The sequence below is a fragment of the Perca fluviatilis genome, chromosome 2 (assembly GCF_010015445.1).
Source record: "Perca fluviatilis chromosome 2, GENO_Pfluv_1.0, whole genome shotgun sequence".
Lineage (NCBI taxonomy): Eukaryota > Metazoa > Chordata > Actinopteri > Perciformes > Percidae > Perca > Perca fluviatilis.
The window spans coordinates 19,121,795-19,142,149 of record NC_053113.1 but is presented as its reverse complement, the minus strand read 5'-3'; the positions used below and the strand labels follow the sequence as shown (position 1 = coordinate 19,142,149).

The window sequence follows — 20,355 nt, the reverse complement described above, 5'->3', positions numbered from 1 at the left end:
AAGCAGTTAAAAGAAATTCAGAAATAATGGTGAACTGAAAAGTAAAAGCAGGTGGGGATGTATGCCAAGGTTGGCCTACATTAGCCTATGCATTACAATTATATAGTGTTCTTTGAGTGCGGCATGCGTGGTAATCGCATTCAAACACTAATAGTGTTATTATAAGCATTTACAGTAGTGCTAACCTTGTTTGATTTATTGTAAATGCACAACAAACAATGTTTTCTTTCGTTTATGGAGTCAATTAAAACAAGATATAGCCTAGGCTACGGTGCTTTTCAATTGTTTTCATTAGGGATCCCTCCTCAGCGTGGCAGGCTCGCTGTAAACTGGAGTGGGCTGGGATGCTCCAGAGATAGGAGATGGAGGGAGGAGAGAGGGGAGGAGAGAAAAGAGAGAAAGAGAGATAGAGAGAGAGAGAGAGAGAGGGAGAGGGTGGAGGGGAGCGCCTGAATACATCTCTCTCCTCCCCGTGACGTCGCGCGGTCTGGTCCCGGGGTGCTTTGCTCTCCAGTCCCGTCTCAGCAGAAACCACTTCAGTTGCTGCCTCGTCCGTCCATCCACACAGCCAGCGTGCAACGTGCGCGTTACGGTGCGGCGAGGTGCGTTACGGGCACCTTTCCTTCTTCTACTCCACGCTGCCTGTCTTGTCCCACATACCAGTGAACTGTTTCCACACTCCGCTTGAAGAGAGAGGAGAGAACCTGAGGCGTTGAATAAATAGGGAGAGGGCGGAAAGGAGAAGGACACGGAGAGAGTGTGTGAGAAAGAGAAGAAAAAGAAAGAGAAGAGGAGAGAGGTCGCCCTGGTCGCTCTACTTCCCCGAGCTGAATCTCTACCGAGAAGATGCTGAGACTAGCCGGCGTGTTGGCTGTAGTGACTCTGGGGTTGAGCGCCGCTCACACCAAAGGTACGGTATAGTGAAGGGCAACGTACTTGCTCCGTGTGGCGCGCCTCTGCGAGTGCGGTAAAGTGAATGGTGACGGAGAGGCTGTGTGTGGATGCAGATAAATAACTGATTGCTAAGGTGCTGATACAGTGTGTCTGTTTGTTTGATGTTTTTTCCCCCCTGCATTATTCCTCTTTGGACATGTGGAGACTGGACACTTAATATTTGCTGTATAACTGTACAGTCCCTAATAGCACTTGAGGGTATTGTCTATGGTACTCAATACTGAGCTTACCATGACCCTGTTTTCGGATATTTCTTTGGATTATTCTCATGTGGCATCACTATAGTATTGATTTAGGGACTTGCAGTTTTGTTGTGATCCTCTTCTCCTTTGTTGCAACATTACTAATATATGTTTTGGAAGTGGCTGGATGTGGAACACACACTCTGTTTCTGCACATTGTTAGATGTTATGGGACTGTGGATCCTTCCTGACAAGCTTCATTTGTGACTGATAGGTAAAGGGTACAGTAGGTAGGAGGAAAGTGGAGCAGTTTTGTGTGGAAACCCGCAAAGAAGTAGCATTTGGGAACTCACAATGCCTTTCAACATTTTTGAAATTGAAAATTGGCAGAATATTATTGTGGCTCATAATTAGCTTATTGTGGAGAACACAAACTTTAAACCAAATTTACACAATTTATCTCTGGACAGGGACGTCCAGTTTTGAAAGCATGAGTAAATTACTCCCAAAGCTAAAAAAAATAAATAGTATAGATGATCATATCCTTAAGAAACTAATCTGCAATTACTGCAATGACTGTGAATACAGACTTCCTCTACGGGCAAAATGACAGCACACAGACTTATCTCATGTTTCCATATAATCGATGAACGTTTGGATATTATCAGGTTTGTAACTTTCAGCAGCAGCTTTTGTAAATTGACCCAAACTTTGATCAAGCCACCTGAAATGATGTGCATTATATGAATAGCAAATAAGGTGATTTATCAACAGTCTTAATTTTATTCACAGCTGCATTTAGCTTATTAAAATTCCATGACAAATAATCCCCAAAGCTACAAATATATAATTATTACATCCATATGTCATACATGTGTGCCACACTGTTGGCACTTATTGCTGACCTATTTTTAGGTCCACCAGTATCCCTGCTGCAGCGGGACCGCTCAATTCTCCAGTGAGCTTGGCATGTGCCGTGGGTGAGCGGCTAAATGTGGCAACAGGTTCGTGCTAATCAACTCCCTGTGGATGGAGGCTGGCTTTTACACAGCAAAATAACAAGGTGACACCTGTCAGTTTCGTCTGGCAGCCGAGAGACACCACAAGTGTGATAAGCTGTTCATCCTCCTTGCCTCCTGACACAGGAAAGAGCCTCCCATCTGGTGAGCTGGCTGGCTGCAGCTGCAATCTTTGTTGTGTGTGGAAGAAAAACATATGCTTATAGACCTGTTGCAGGCCGTGACCTGGCCCAGAGGTCAAGCTTTTGCCTCATATGCACTTTCATTTGAATTAGGATTTACTTGAGGTGACTAACATGTGCTGTGGCCGAGGATCTGTGTGCTTCCGTATTCATGCAGACAGTTTGTTGCCTCTTTGGGGATATTGTGTATTAACCTGAAAAGTTAATATGTAATACAGCAGGACCTAACAGGAAACTTGCAGTGTAATGAGGGATTTATTATTGTTTTGTATCCAGAGCTTGGCTGTGAAGTAATCAAATGATTGCCAAGTCAATGGCGGTGGAAAATGAAACACGCCATGATTATATTTGATCCCTAGGGCCACTGTACAGTGCAGTTAAATTCAGGAGAAAATAAGAGTCTATTGTGTCCAGGATCTATACTGACCCTTGCTGCCGTTCTCATTTCCTGTCACAGTCGGCATATAGCAGAACTCGTAAGAAGCAAAAAAACTAAATTATTTCCCATTTCTTACCCCTGGATGTGTTTCTGTATTTCAGTTGTTTTTAAAAAAAGACGACTGAAATCAGGCATTTGTGTCAAGTGTGGCGAAGCATTCGCCTCCATAGCACCAATATGTGGCGCTGTTTTCCAGATAACTTTGAAGCGCTGTTACTCCTGTCATTTTCTGTTTAGCCACTATTTCATTCCAGGAAAGCGTGGACCTTCAACTTCCTTTAATTACAGTCAGCCTCTAAAATCCAGTCAGACTTAGAGCGCATGTGCGTGTGTCTCTAAATGTGCTTGTATCTACGTAGTATGTGTTTCAGGGTTGTCAGTAATCAGAGCCTGAAGCGCTAACATCCGTGTGTGTGTGTGTGTGTGTGTGTGTGTGTGTTTTTAGGTGTGTGTACGTGGGTTTGCCCGTGCACGAGGAGGGAGAGTGATAGAGTGCAGCCAACATGTTGACAGCCGCCAAGTATGCAAAAATGGGCGAGGAGCTGATGTCGTTTACAAAGGAATTATTGCATTCACAGATGCATGCTGTGGCTCAAACGATTTCCACAGGACCAACCGTGTCGCTGCCTCGACAGGGAGAATCTTCTGGCAGCGAAGCAGAAAGAGCTGTAGAGTTTTTGCCAGTGCTGCCCGCAGCCCCGCTTTTGTGTAATTCCAAGCAATATGAACTCAGAATTTAGATAGCTCATTACCAGCACAGTGTATTTTAATTCAGCTACCCACTGTGTGAAAAACCTTTTTGCTGCTTTATTATGTCCAGTTAAACACACTGTACTATTTACAGTCTTTAAACAAGCAAACATTTTGAATGAGGATGCCTCTTGGTGACAAGCTTTAGGCTGTGGCTTTAGTCAAATGCCTGCTTGTAAAGTTGCAGGATTAATTGACACAGGTCTTATAATAGATTTCTACATAGGGCTTCTGCACGTGTGTCTGGTTGTGCAAGCCGGTGCTTTTGTGTTTGAGCACAAGAGTTAAAGAAAGCCAAGAGGATAGTCATTTGAGGATCCCATTAGCAAATAAAAAAAGGGGGGTGAGGGGGGTGACAAAAAATACAGGCAGATTTATGTTCCCCCCCCTTTGGAGAGAGGAAGTGTATTATGGGAGCAGGCTATAAATCCTCAGAAGAGGCTGTGACACAGGATTCTGCACAAATCTTGCCCGACCATTCGTGGCCAAGGAAAGCAGGCCTCAGCGACATGGAGGAACATCACAGATTTGTTTTATACAAACACTTGCTTTGTCCTACGTTTTCGAAGCTTCGCTGATCTCGATACAGCTCCACGCCATTTGAGAAGTAAGAGGGCTTAGTGGTTTGCGGCAACAGAAGGGCGCCCGGCCACTGATCCCTGCACAGTTCTACAGCCATCAGAGGCAAACGATTTAGTCAGGGTGAATAGATTTAAGCTACAGTGTATCTTCTTCAAACAAGAAGGAGCGGGAGGGTTCCTGTGATCCCTACTGTGATTACTGATCAAATTAAGCTCTGCAGCAACGTGAACTTTAGCTTTTTAGTGAACAAACGCTGTTTTAATTGCTAATGAGCAATAAAGCCTTTCCTTTTTGGCTTAGTGCTAAGTATGGAATGAGTGTAGAGTAGTGTTGAGTGGGTGTTTGTTGTCTCCTTTTAAACCTACACAGAAAACCACAAATGAAAGGAAGTTTTGTCCCTGAAACCTATTTTTCAAATCTTAGTGTAGTCAGGCATTCCATCATGGCCTGTACACTTACATATTCCTCCATCTTTACTCTATATACAGTATCTGACTCTTTTTGTTCTACCTCCTGTATTTTTATCTCTTCCAACTCTATTGTCTTTATAGATGTGGAAGGAGGAGGGGAGGAGTATGGAGGTTTGATAGTGGAGTCACAGTGCATGTGAGCATGTAGTTCAGTAGCTGACTGAACTGGGTGCACCGCGCAGTGAGTAGGTGTCTCATCTTCGTCCTGCTTTTTTTTATGTGTGTTTTAGTGGTCACGGCTGACCTTACTTGGCAGCAGATATTCAGACAACCAAGGCTCATTGATTTGCCCTACAAAATGTGTATGAGAGAGAGGGGGGGAGAGAGAAAGAAGAGAGGGACAGAATCTTTCACCAGAGTGGATTATGCAGAATTAAGTTAGAATCTTCATTGTCTTGTTTTAGGTGTCTTTGGAGAGAGAGGAAATTACTGGAAAGAGAAGGAAAGGAAAGAAACTTACAAAACAAGGAAAGGAAAAGAAAATTAAAGGACAGAAACACAAGAAAATTGAAAAAAAGATGTGGTTAGAAGTTAATTCTCAAACTTGGAAAAGGCAGTTAAAACGACGGCACGGAACACATTGAATGGACTGGAGTCACCGACCTCGCCACACTGTCCGACGGCCAATACGGGTTGGTGTGTCAGAGCCTTAACACTTATCACACACATGAGATCGCTATTGTACATAAGAATTTGTTCATGGTGACTTGTCTTGTTAAATAAAGGTTGAATAAAAAATGAATTTGGAACCTGGCTGCAGACATTTGCTCCAATTCAACGAGCATTAGTGAGGTCCCAACACTGATGTTGGACATTAATACAGTTGGTGTTCCAATTCATCCCAAAGGTGTTGGGTTTAAGTTGAAGTTCTTCTACACCAAACTCAGAAACCCATTTTTTTGTGTACCTAACCTGTGCACAGGAGCATGTTGAAACAGGAAGGGACACTTTATTGTCTAAAATGCATGCTTTTGCATGAAGACTTCCCTGAATTTGACCAGTGAACCTGGGCCCAAGCCATAAAAAAACAGACCCAGAATGAAAGTACACAGAAGTATGAGGACAGGGTTTTCTACATACTTTCTGCCACTTCCACTCCTAAAATCATCCCATAACACTATGTTGTCACTAGTCAAGAGTTAGAAAATCTAGTAGCTAAAAGAAATGCATTACACAGCAGGGTCAGCATACTGTATAATTTATTTTATAATATTACATTGTTTTACTTGTGTGTGAGTATGTGTGCGTAGGCCATTGCTGCAGTGCTACACCTAGTTCCCACTTCTTTAGGATAATCAATTTTTGTTAGACATTTTAAGTGTCTTTTCAGACTCTCACCATGCTCTTTTGGTGATTTGCTCTCATGGCCTACCGTACATGGCAAAGACACCACTTATACACACATACACCAAAGAGCTCTCCAGGGTGTTCAAAGGACTCCTTCTGCCACCACTCAAGTCCTTCTGTCATCCATTTGCTCCTGTTTTCCTCCAATCACTTACCTCCAGTCCAATCTCACCAGCGGACTCGCTTCTATTTTTCAGTGCGGGGTGATGACACATATGTGAGACACACACACATTCACACACAAACACACTGATGAGTAGCAAAGAGTTACACAGACAGATAGTGCCTGACCTGTCCGTCTCCACCAGCTGAGTCTGGCTGACCTCAGAGGAAATTATCAGAGGGAGAAGACGGAGAGAATCGGAGGACGAGTGAGAGGATAGAGAGGTTCAGAGAGAAAGTTGCAGATCTTTGTCTCTGTGACTCATAAATCTTCACCGATGACAAGTGGAGCACTCTGAGTTGAGTGCAGCCCCCTTATAATGGACATGCAGACAGAACAAGAGTGGCTGAGTAACTTATAGACAGCTCTCTGCTTTCAGTGTTGACATGTACTTTGTGTGACGTGTGTGCATATTGGTAATAGGCATGTCCCTGACTAATAATTTACATAGTCAAATCTGATTGGTCAAGTGTTGCCTACAGTCGACTGATAGTCAAATCATCTTTTCTTTCCTCATTTGTGACGTTTGCTTGCTTTGCCTTTGATCTGAAACACGCCTGGCGGCACGAGTTGTTGGTTGTATTTTTGCCTCCTCGTATGTAGAAAAATAGCAAAAAGGCGCACCGCTGTCAATGGAGTGGACTCAGCGGAGGAGATCAATAGACAGACAGACAGAACACGTCACTTAGTTAGCATGCATGGCTGTAAATAAAACATTTCCCCACCATTGTAGCAATCCACAGACGAAAGGTAAACGACAGGGGAGCTTGCACTACAAGCCGCAAACTGTTGCTGTTTCTAAGCTCCTGCCCCTGCATATTTTGACAGAGAATCAGAGAAATATATTCTGTCCTCTGCCTGTGCTATGTTCTTAGTGCTCTGATTAATTCATATTTAAAAAAATAGGCTATATATCATGATTTACTGAGAGAAACCAAAACAATTATGTGTAAAATCAGACATTCAGCACCCCCATAAAGCCCGAATCAAAGTATTCTTTGTTTCATAACCACAATTTCCGCTGCTTCTTAGATAGAATCGTTGAATAGTCGACTATTCGACTATTCGGGGTCACCCCTAATTGTTAATATTGTCTGTTTCCTATTTTAATTGAAAATAATCATCTATTCATCCATACATTACCTACACATTCCTGTCCTGTAAAAGTTTGCAGGGAGCTCAAATCTATTGCAGCACACACTGGGTGAGAGGTCGGAAAAACACTGGTCACAATGCTCTAAAATGTATTTTAAATCAGCCCTGACAAATACCGATTATGACTAAATTCACTATCTAAACAATGTTGTTATCGAACGCTGCAAAAAAGTGAATCAGTGTACTTTCCAAAGCATTGAACTATTCCTTTAAAGGTGCCGTAGGTAGGATTGCGAAGATCCAGGACTTAGCCAAAAAATGTGAACATCGACAACTTCTCAGTCCCTCCCCCTTTCTGCTAAAGCCTAAAACGGACTCCTAAGCCCCTCCCCCCACAAGGGAGAATGAATGTGTGTGCATGAACAGTGATTGACACTTTTTTTTTTTTTAATGACCTGCTTCATGTAGTTCTACTGGAACATAAGGTCAGTTCCAGCAAATATGACATAAAGTTAGTTTTATAAGTCTTACCTACTGCACCTGGAAGACTGGACTACATGGATGCCAGTCAGAACGTTTTTGTTAAAACCACTGGATATTATAACATATGTTTTGGTGCCATTCTTATGCTTGCTTGGTAACAATGCTATATGTTTGAAGCTAGTGTTAGGCTTCTGCAGTTTCACCTCTAAGGACACCTCCATATTCAGTTCAGCCCTCTTCATTGTCAGTCTACACACTACCCCATTAGCATGTATTTGCTAATGGTTTGCAAGGCTGATGATTATCCACAGGTATTGGGGTACCTGCACACACAAATTAATCAAGTGTTAATTTTATTTTCTTCATTAGTCTACATCCCCTCAAAGCCTAACATAAACACAAAAGCACATAACACAAAGATACACACTACACAAGCTGTCCCTGTGTGAGTTTGCCTTGATGATTGTGTTAAGTGCTCATCACTTGCGTGTCTGTTTTCCTTTCTGTGCTCAATTTCAATTAATCCGTCCATTTCCCCATGAAGGCAACAGTTGTCATCCCATATGCTAGCCACTTACAGGCTGTACAGGAGCTGGCAGAGCTTATATTTATACACCCGAACATTCCTGAACTCACACAAACATATGAAGAAAACACATGCTGTTGTTTTCCTAGGCTCTCTTTACATAGAAACATAACCACATACCAACATCAACAATTTCTTATCCACTCGTAGATGCACAGTCTCACTGTACTCTGAGCTTTTTGGTCAGTTAAAACTCAATCATTAGGAGGTCCAAAGATATGTTGGCCTTGATAAAAGACATTTTTTTAGTGATGGTTGTTGTGAGTTACAGTACCAGTGTCAGTGCCCCTGGCATTAGTCCAGCCTGCCAGCAGATGCTACAAAGTCCGTCCCCCCTCTGCGGTGGTTGTAATGGGGAGTGATGGGAGACAAGGTCTGTCTTATGTCTGTTTACCTACATTATTTCTGCCATTATCAAACCGTCACTGCTTTATGTTCATGTTTACTAAAAGTATGAGTCATTATGTATTTCTCAAACAAAAGGAGCTGGGTGCCAAACATTTATCTTGCTCCAAACACTGTATCATCAAGCCTATGTATATTTAATACATGTTGATGCATCCTAGATTACTTTAAAGGCTTTGAAGCCGCATCACTGCTGTTGTTTTGATGGCAGAGACTGTTGTTTTTATTTTCCGTTAGAAATACTGCACGCTTACTGAAAATGGCAAGACAACGGAGGAGTTATACTCGGGCAAATGCCTGGCACTGTCCTTGGTCCTGAAATGAGCCATTGACACTCAGCAAGAAACTGCAGCAATGGAACTATCTATTGCACTGAAAAGCAGACGTACTGGACAATTTTGTCTTTCTATTAGCTCGTGCCACAGTGTGAGTGGGCATTTGCATACACCAGTGTGTGGGAATATTGGAGGGGTGGAGATATGTGAGAGCACACCAGGGACCTGACAGCCTGTCACAGCTATGATAAGGCTGAGCAGTGATTGATGAGTGACAGATGGACGGGTGAAATGGCCAGGAAATGTGCAGCATTTCAATGATGATGCCTAAGCAGTAATGTTTTAACATTAACTTTTACATAGTGAGGCATAATGGTAATGTAAGACTGGATGATGGGAAATCCTAACTAATGTGTTCACAGTCAGCTATTTACTATGAAGGATGGGTTCCTACACGAACACACACTTTTCTGCCAAAGTTAAGTTAATCACATGTGATTTCTTTATTTGTGTATTGTCTGTGGTCTTCTCCCTGTTTTAAAGTGGGCCATATTTTTTTTGGGATCCCCAGGGGGCAGAGCAAAATCTGATTGGTGTTTACATGTTTAAAAAAATGTGGTGGTATGGAGTTAGAATGAAGGGAGCTTTTCAGACCTCTGTAGCTCGCTTCTCATCTCTGCTTGTGGCTAGAGGCTCAAGGCTACATTAGTCGCTACTAGTATAACTCCAGCCAAACTGTTGGAGTTGCATTGTGTGTATTGTAGGCACCATGTTTTGGAAAAGGAAAAAAATGGTTAGATGACTTAATGTGTACTATGTGTTTTCGACCACTGCTACAGGTAAATGGTTTTTTTGAATGAGTACCTGAGTAAGACAAGGATGCAGATGCACATGCAGGAACATGGGTGAATCCTGTCGCAGATTTCACGCTGTTCTGCTGACTGACAGTTGGTGGCAGTAATAATCAAAGAATGCAACACCAATGGCAGTGAAGGTGAAAGCAAGCTAGCAAACATGGATTTAAACAACGCATGATTTGAAATATTAATACAACCGGTTTTGTGAATGTTTTAAGAAAAAGTAAATGCCTCAAGAATACACTCAATGCATTTTTGGTAAGAAACATTGAATATAAACAGAACTTTGTGTACAAAATAAGTTTTCAGGAGCTTTGAACTTGAAGCGCTAATTGAAAATATAAAAGCACTGATGTGAGTGTGTGCTCTTTCTGTGTGTGTCCATGACTCTCTAGCATCAGGGCTACAGAGCCAAGAACCATAAAGCATCTAAAAAGTAATACTGTTCCAACAATCTGAAGTTGTGGCCAAAAATTCTCACATACCGGCTGCTCAGCCATATTTTCAAACTGCTATAGAAATCTCTGCACAATAATCCATGAATCTTGCATTTTTGTGATGAGCTTGTGGGGAAGTGTGTGTTTTGACTTATGAAAGGCGATGGCCCAAAACGTGAAATATATCCATGTAATATATTGTCCTTCATTCCAGGACATCTGTAGCAATTGTTTGCTCACACTTTCACACAAATGCACAAATAGACACACACACACAAACACAGAGGTGGAGCACTTGAAATGAACAGGTGGGACCAGCTTTGTGTAGAAGGAAGAGAAACGGATGCAGCAATTTTATCCTTCCTCTGTAACTGGGCCACTGACACGCACACGCACACACACACACACACACACACACACACACACACACACACACACACACACACACACACATACACACACACACACACACGCACATACACACACACGCACATACACACACACGCTACACAAGCTACTCCTCTGCCCTCTGTAACGGTGCACCCCAGTTCCCTGTGGCTGTTGCACAGGCTCAGTAATTGCATTCCCAAACGTGTGTGTGTGTGTGTGTGTGTGTTTACCTGCGTATAGGTCAAATCCTGAGGGACGTGAACTCTCTGCTGGGTTGTTTCATTTTTAACGGGACGCTCAGGGCCTCATTTGTCCCTGTGTGTTTTGGGAGAAATCACCAAGGTGCTCCCATCTCCCTCCCCAGGTGTAAAGAAGATAGTGAGAGAGCACCGAAACCTGTCAGCTCTTATGAAAGCCCAACAGGCTCTAGTAGTTACCAACAAAAAAAAATCTGAATTTAATTGTTTTTCAAGCCTGCATTTCCCCACATGTTTATTGTGCTTTAGACCAGCTGTCACACTGCAGCTGCTGCTTTAGCTCACATCCAAGTCCTGTATCTCTTCATCCTTTACTCTGGTCCTGCAGCAGACAGCAGCCTGGCTGTAGCAGTTCCCCCTGTGTTACCAGGAGGAGGATCTGGGTCACTGTGTACCTGCTCCTCCCACCGCTTTGCATCATCTCACTCCCCCTTTGTTCATCCACTGTTCTATCTCCCTCAAGCTTACCATTTTCCATGTCTTTTCCTTGTCTGCCTTTGTCTAATCTTGGAGCCAGTAATATCACAAATGCAATCACTCCTCTTTTTTTGTGTGTTTTCAATCTTTCGTCCTCATCTTTTTCTATGCTCCCACTGGGATTTTCCTGGTGTAGCATTAGTGTGGAGGTAATTACCGACGGCGAGGCTTAGCCGGGTCTTATCACACTGTTCTCTTCTTCCCTCAGGATCTGTCTCTCCACGTACTTTTTTTCTTTTAGTTTCTGCCTCTTCCACCAGGACCTCATGGTAATTCTCCTTTTGGAAAGGCATTGGGTTAAGGACATTTAAAGCTAATATTTTTTAGTTCTACCCACAGAGTATCTTTTGTTGACTTTATTAAGCCGGCTGTGCTTTATTAAGCCTGAAGAGACTGTGAGTGTCAAGCAATAACATGCATTAGAACATATGTAAACAGCCTGGCAGACACACACACACACGTACTACACTTATACCCTCACTGCATTTTTCTCTTACACATGCTTAAATGCATGAATATATGAAAACTCATACAGGTAAATAAAAAAAAAGTTCTGAAAGTATGCAGAAAACACAGATTTTAATCATGATTTATTCTCCTTCCTCAAATGCAGGCACACTTGTACGTGTTCGGACATCGTGGACTAGAAGCTAATAATAGGGTGGTGAATAATTAAGTTCCTATGTTCATTCATTAAACATTCAAAAATGGTTGGCAGGAGACACACACACACACACACACACACACTCTCTCTCTCTCTCTCTCTCTCTCTCTCTCTCCTGCCCTCTATTTGAATATCTTTTCACTAAGAGGAACTGTATGTTAGCGTGTGTGTGTGTGTGTGTGTGTGTGTGTGTGTGTGTGTGTGTGTGTGTGTGTGTGAGAGAAGGTCACTCATTTTCCTAACCAGCACATCATTATTAAATCATGAATTCACCTCTGGCTCACTCACCACTCCTGTCTCTCACTGTTTGTTTTTCATTATGTGTTGGGGATATGTGTTTGCTCATGTGTGCATGTGACAGGTATGGTGTTGTACGTGTTCATGCATGTGCATGAGTGTGTGTGTGGGCCTTGTCCCCTTGAGTTCTCATTATTGTGAGAGTGGATGGCCGAGCCCAGCCCCTAACATCTGTCTCTGAGAGTGGAGGGGCCCCACACCAAGCTCGTAGCCAGGGAACAACCTCGGAGGAGTGGCCGCTTACTACTGCATAACAACCCACGCAGGCGCGCCTTGCTCCGCAGGAAAGTTCCCGTCTGTATTCCACATCAACTCTTAGATATTTTTTATGAACTGTAGCATTTGACTATTACACTGCAAACAAATAAGTCCATCAGTATGCTGCATTTAATACTATGTGCCATCTGGTCTGTTTTAACTAACTGACCATTACATTGGCAGCCCTATATTGTGTTGTCATCAATATAAAATGATCACCATGTATGTTGGCAAATATATGCACAAAACAATAGCAGAATAGCTCTAAAATGTTTGATTGACAGACTTTGGTATTGTGTCATGTGTTTTTATTATTAGTTAAATAAATTGAAATTGAAATAGTCTTTGCTAATACCTGATATGATACGACCATAGACTGTATATAAAGATGGACGACACATTTCCGCTTACTCCCACCTAATATCACGGATATCGGTGCGGCCATTTTATGCTGAGTCTACGAAGTAGTAGAACCTCGGTATTGAGGTCCCGCCTGTAAACCTGCAATCGAAAGCACAATCACAGCTGTCAATCATGACATCACACCCCTTCCTTAATTAAACTTACCATACCTAAATAAAACCAAACTTGACACTTGAATAATATAGTACATCAGTATGATAAAAACTACCTTAAACAACAGAAACCATCTTTGGGAACCTTTTATTTGAGGTGTACTTTTTTAGTTTGACCCATGTCCCATCCGCTAAAATCCATGCAGCGCAGTGGGGGATCGAGATGCTTTGTCTTCACTTTTGGGGAGCTGACCTGGCGGGCATCTTTAAACAGTCATAGATACGACTGATATCTATCTATCGATTGGTAACAGACTCTAGTTTTCAGGCTCTAGTTTTAACAGGAGACTCACTTTGTAAATTGAAACAGAGTTCACTTGGTGCTAAAGCTTTTATACCTTCTCTGTCGACAGATAGCGGAAAGAGTGGAAGGCTAATGGGAAAAAAATCTCTTCCAACATGTTTGTCCTCTTGAGTAAAGACAAAGAGAAAATAACCACATGACACACACCAGAGAGCAGGGACACATTTCAACATCGTCTTTTTTCGACAGGGAGCATGAGCTTATAAAAAATGTGGTCTTAACAAATTACTACACACAGAACTTTAAATATTTAAAATAGTTACATTAAAATAATATGACAAGGCTTCACTGGATCTTGAGATCTAAGCCTGATTTTCTCTTTTGTTTTTCAGTACATATAGTAAGATAAGATCTTAGTATATTCTTCTTTTATTTATCAAGAGAAAAGAAATTAATTATTGTTCAACCCCACTGTAGTTCATATTTATAAAGCTGAGCATACTTGGTATATGTTGTAGAGCCTCTTAGTCTTACCAATGCTGTATTGTTGCTTTCTGTAAAGCACCATGGAGCAGTTGGGGATTTGCTGCCTTGCTCAGGGATACAGTGGCGGTAGCTGGCTAGTGGGGGCAGAATGTTATTTTCTCAACCCACATTTTTCAAGTGACCCAGTTATTGTAAATGACATCCCAAAATATACTATAGAATAAGAAAACTAATTGTCAATTAAAGCTGCAAGCAGCGTTGGACGGACCCTCGTTCCTCTGCGCGTGTCGGGGTAACTGGCGGACGCCACTCCTTGCGACCGTGCATTTGCGTGGCACTCAGACACTGCAAATCATCAACAATGAAAAGGGAACTCTCTGCAGAGTTCAATGATACCTCACACAAGACTCTACGTCTTACAGTTAAATAGCTGTGAAAGGGGGTGTGGCTAAAGCATGGGGGCGTGACCAATGAAAACAGAACTCTCTGAGTAAAATTATACCTCACACAATAGTGTACAAGAAACGCGTCATTAGTTATTAAGGGGGCATTAAACATATGGGGCGGGGGGGGGGGTAAACCGTCACAAATTAAAGAGGGACTCTTTGCTGAGTTCAATGATACCTCACACAATAGTCTACATTAAATGGGTCATTAGTTATAAAAAGGGGCGTGGTTCAAGCATAGGGGGGGGGGTCAAACCATGACCAATTGAAAAGGAACTCTCTGCTGTTCAATGACACCTCACAGAAGACACAAGAAAAGTTTTTCTTTTAATAACTTGGTACAGACCAAATTTGAAGTCCATTGGAAGAAATCTCTAGGAGGAATTTGTTAAAGTATAGCACCTTGACTTTTAGGTCTACTTCCTGTTGCCACTAGGGGGCGCTATGACTTTGAGCCAATATCGGTCTGTAGATGTCGTCAAGGTTGGACTCTTATGAATCCTGAAAAGTTTTGAGCCAATTGGACAATGAACACTCAAGTTACACCTAATTCCTGTTTCGAAAACACACAAAATGGCCGCCCAGCCACGGCCATGCCATATGACGAAAGGTTTTTCTTTTAATAACTTTTCATCTTTAACTTCTTAAGATGGCACAGACCAAATTTGAAGTTGATCGGATGAAATCTCTAGGAGGAGTTCGTTAAAGTACGACATGTGGAAATGGCCAAAAAATTAATTTTGATCTTTCAATTCAAAATGGCGGACTTCCTGTTGGGTTTATGGTATGGCTCCAATTAGCTTTTTTGTACATCTTGACATGCTACACATGTGTACCACGTTTCGTTAGTCTACGTTAAACGCACTGCAGGGGCTCAATTTTTTAAGTTTTGAAGGAGGCGCTAGCGAGCCATTTTTGTGCACCTATTCCCGAGACCCTTAAAATATGTACATTTTCACCAGGCTTGATGCGACCACCAATTTCTGTGAGTTATTGAGTATGTTAACCCCCTCAAAAAGGCGATTCATTTGCCAGAAGAATAATTCCTTCAGTTTCAATAGGGCCTTCGCCGCTGTCGGCGCTCGGGCCCTAAAAATACAATACATGGCTGAGTGTAAGTGGACACCTATATGTGATTGTTGAACATCTCATTTCAAAGACAATAGTATTCTGCTATTGCAGCCTCCACTCTTCTGGGAAGGATTTCCACAATAAGACAAAGATGGAGGGATCAATATTTAAGCTCATTTATTCATATATTGTAGGGACATTCCTGCTGTAAAATGCACTGTCCCCCTGACCCATTGCATGTCCTGGGTTGAAGCAGCTTCCCCCAAACTGTTGCCACAAAGTTGGAAGGACGTTATGGGGCGCATGCTCAACCAGGGGTACGCAGGAGTCCCTGCGACAAATACATTTCTAATCACAGTCTGTGTTCAAAGTCCACGTAGGGAGGAGATCGGGGTGGATGAATAGGTCGAACAAACAAACTTGTAATCTGGCTCTTCCAGTGGGGGCGTGCGCCCCATGTGGGCTGGGTCCTTTGCAGCGTCACAGGTTCAGGTCCGGCCTGCGGCCCTTTGCTGCGTGTCACCCCTTTCTCTCTCCCGCCTTTCCTGTCTGTCCACTGTCAATATCAAATGAGGGGAAAGGCCCCAAAAAGTAATCTTTAAAAAACATAAAAAAAGAAGAAAAAAATCAAAAACAAACAAACTTGTAATTAAGAATGCACTTTAGTTGTATGGGAACGTAACTTTTTGGATTTTCTTTTAGACAGGGTTGCCTCCAATTATCCCTGTGTGTAGTGTATGTGTAGGTTATCACTAGTCATCAGTTAGAAGATCAAATGGGAACAAACAGGGATTTATTAGATCTATCATCTACTTTGCATGCCATTTAAAACATTTCCTACCCACCTGCTAAATATGCCCCACCAAAACGCTGAAAGACGATACTCTTAATTGTCTGAATTATCCGTTTTTTTCTTGAAACGGCAACTGATCTGAACAAGTTTTTCTCCGTCACCAATTTTATCTCAGTTTCTTGTGAGTCATGCTCCAATATATTGAGAAGATATTAAACAATCTATCCCTGTTTCACAAATGCAAAGACATATCTACTTGCTAATCCTTCGCTACATCTGAAGATCACACTTTTATGCTGCTGGAATATACACACAGCTGCTGCCTTTCTCCCACTCTTTTTTCTTCTCTTCCTCTCTCGCTCACATACACATGCACCATTTAACTAGTCCTCTCCTTTTATATTATGCTGTCTGTCTCCAAACAAATAGATTATATCTAGCTGTGTGCCATTTTCCAGGTGGGATTTTCAAGCACTCAAGTGGCGGCCACCTGATGCTCAAGAACATATGAAGTGTGTGTGTGTGTGTGTGTGCGTGCGCGTGTGTGCGTGCGCGTGTGTGCGTGTGTGCGTGTGTGCGCGTGCCACCTGGCCATGCTATTCCCTGCCCTCTGAGTCTTTCTCAATCCTTGTGAGTCTCCCTCCATCTGTTTGAAGAGTGACCATTATCCCCTGCTGCCGACAGCCAAGATGGCTGAACACCTGTAGAGAGGTGCAATCTCACACAGTCACACACACACTTGCATAAAGACACAAGTCTCAAGTCTTGATGCACTCCTCCACCTCTGAGTTGCCCCCATCAATTTTCACTCTTCAGTTTTCTTTATGTACCTAACGCCAGTTTGTACCTTTTGCTTTGCGTGTACGCTGGTGTCTAAGTCTTTGTTGTTTTGCTCCACTGTGTAGCAAATGACTTTTCCCAGCTGGGTGGGTAATTTTCCAGTGGCATTGGCGCTTTCATCCATGCAGTCTCTTGGGATGCGGCGTTTATGAGTTGACATCGTAATAATGCCTTTGCTGCTTTCTCTCCATTTCCAGCACCTCGGGTGGCAGGCGGGAGGGTCGCGGGTTTATATGCAGATCCTAAAAAAAGAAAAAAATTGAAATCTGCGACGGACTGTTGCTAGAGGGCTCAAGTGGCAACAGCAGACAATAGGTGAGCTATTGACTGACAGGTTGAAATTGAAATAGGAAGAACACACTGAGGCCGAAAGAAAGAGAGACAGCGCTTGGAAAGAGGTTCAGCAAATTGGACAGATCTTTTCTTGAATCACATTGAAAGATGCTATATCTTGCATTTTCATATAAATACACGTTTTAAATTATATGCTTCAGGCCTGCTTTGAATTAACAGACAAACTGTTTCCTTCTTCTTCTTCTCTTGACATTTACCACTGGTGTGCAGTAAAATACCGCAGGCCTCTTTATCAAATCATGCAAAGACCAAGTTTTAAATGTTTCAAATGCCAAAAGAAAAGTTGTTTTTGCCATGTACACCTTGACCCAATGAACAATATCACATCTCACTTTTTCTTCATCCATCAGCTTGTGGAAGGCTGATTTACATACAGAAACACTTCCAGAATTACATACAGTATATTGTCAACCACATCCCTTTGAAAATCCTTGTAGCCTTAATGTAGAGTTACTTTTTTTGTGGATAAATAAGTAAGTAACAACAGGGGAAGGTAAAGATGAAAAACATCACAGACAATTACATTAATATACTGTACACTAATGTGTCCAGGGAGTAGTAGGCATGTGGGAAACCTTCCCAGCCTGCACTCGGGCAATGGACTACAGTGTTTTCCACTATTTACATAATTCATTTGCTGTCACAAAACTAGTAATTACAAGTGAATGTGGTTGGACTGCAATGGCGTTTTTCCATTACCTGGTACCTGCTCGACTCACCTCGACTCTACTCTCCTTTTTTGTTTTTCCATTTTGAAAGAAAGTACCTGGTACTAGCTAACAGGTACTTTTTTAGTATCCCCTCCATCCAGGTTCCAAGTGAGCTGAGGAAATACCAAAAGGTGACGTGAAAACCTGCAGACTACTGATTGGTCAGAGAGAATCGTCACTAATCACTGCGTCATCATTGCTAGCGACAGACGGGGGTGTCCTGTGAACAAACCTGCCATTTTTAAATAGTTTAGCCAGCGGTGTTTGTTTTCGCTGCCTCCAGCTTCTTTTGAAACAAAATGTGTCTTCTGGCTGTGGCAACAGCTGGTACTAGCAGTGAGTAAGTGCCACAAGTGACATGGCTTCCCTACCATGTGAGAAAATGGGTTGGTTTGGGGTTTGTGGCTTGTCCAAGAAATATAAAGATACGGCATCTGGGACGTGATTTCAGAATTCGATTTTGGTCAAATAAAGAATTATAGTATACACAAGATTATTAATTAGATTAGGTAAGGTATAATACAACTTTAATATTAATTTTTAATTTTTTGTAATTAATAAATTATGAATTTCTTTTAACTACCTTTTTTAACAGTTCTGTATGGTGGCCGACAGGGGCAAACGCACTGCAACTAATAAAAAAATGCAAATAGACAAAACACAAGCAAATTAAGAAAACATCTTCATTCATTTCATAACACATGCGCAGCATTTGGCAAACACGCTGCGAATACACACAACAGAACCAAATACATAAACATGCTGCAAATATAGAAACCATGCAAAAATTTAAAGCACAAACCCCGAAAACAAATGCAACAGAAAAACGCTGCATCCAGTTTACACAACGGAAGTTCTCCAGATCTCTAGAGGAGCGCTAAGTGGAACAGCTTGATTTTCGACCCTATGCACAAAAAGAGAGAGAGAGAGAGAGAGAGAGAGAGAGGGAGAGAGTGAGAGAGAGATTTTTAGTTGCATTTGTTTTCAGGGTTTGTGTGCGTTTCATTTCGCATCTTTTCTGCACTTGCAGCACGTTTATGTATTTGGTTGTGTTGTGTGTTTTTGCAGTGTGTTTGCTAAATGCTGCGCTTGTGTTGTCAAATTAATGAAGATGTTTTCTTAATTTGCTTGTGTTTTGTCTATTTGCATGTGTTTTCTTAAGTTGCAGGGCGTCTGCTTCTTTCAGCCACCGTAGTTCCATTATAACAGAAACACGTGGTTTAAAAATATCAATGAAAGTTAAATGTACTGAAACAGTTAAATATTAATGCAGATTTATAACAGTTAAATGTCTATAAAGTGAGAGTATGTAACTACACATGTAAGAAACAACATGTGTCCTCTTACAGAAGAACATTTGAATTCACTGGCAAACAATTCTACAGCCTTACTCGGTCAGGAATGATTGTGAATGTGTGAACAATCTCAAGCTTAAGAGGAACTGATAAATCAAGGTTTATGCTTAGAAATGAGCGTATGCGGGTGCCCGGATAGCTCAGCACCCATATATAGAGGTTTACTCCTCGAAGCAGTGGGCCAGCGTTCGAATCTGGCCTGCGGCCCTTTGCTGCATGTCATTCCCCTCATGTCTTCAGTTGTCCTGTCAAATAAAAGGCCTAAAATGCCCAAAAAATCATCTTTAAAAAAAGAAAGTAATGAGTGTATGCTTGGTTGAAGCACAAAACTGTGTGCATACACATGGTTGATAATGAGGCCCCAGGATTACCTTTGTTTTCAAGTACACCATGCCACTCCTTTAGCTAGTGCAACTGAGCCTCTGGTAACAACCCTGGCTTTGTTAGCTCTTCTTACATTCAAACTTGTTTTTTTGTCTGTCCTGTATTCTCTCGAGTCCCTGAAGCTGCATGACGAAATACAGAGGTAGCAGTGTCGAGACGAGGAGGCAATGGGAGGAGGATTAAAGCCTTCGCTCTGTAAAAATGCAGATGCCTTTTGATGTGAAAGCAATTGGCTCATACAGTGTCGTACAGCAAAAAGAGTGAAGAAATAATCATACTTATTATGTCTGGCACCCAGATATGCAAACGCACACAGTTTAACATTTGTGCATGGTGCATGTGAGAAATTTCATTTCCTCTGCTCTGATCTTTTTTTTCTTTGTCTTCCTGTTTCTCTTCATATCTCTGTCCTCTCCCAGTCAGCTGTCTCGTTTCTAGCTAGCTTCCTGTAAGCACAGCACTTTATTGTTTACCACAGAATAGAAACTCTTTATGTGGAGGATTAAAGTTATTACGATCCCTACTTTC

The 20,355-nt window shown here is 42.0% G+C and overlaps 1 protein-coding gene across 1 annotated transcript in view; it reads left to right on the top strand.

Moving 5' to 3' along the window:
• The first annotated feature begins 456 nt into the window (after nt 1-456).
• LOC120547915 (calsyntenin-2-like) overlaps nt 457-20,355 on the top strand; it is a 248,888-nt gene continuing 228,989 nt past the window's right edge. The window contains exon 1 of the mRNA XM_039783743.1: nt 457-910. Within this exon, the coding sequence (XP_039639677.1) occupies nt 847-910 (64 nt within the window). The 5' untranslated portion in view covers nt 457-846. The remainder of the gene's footprint in view (nt 911-20,355) is intronic.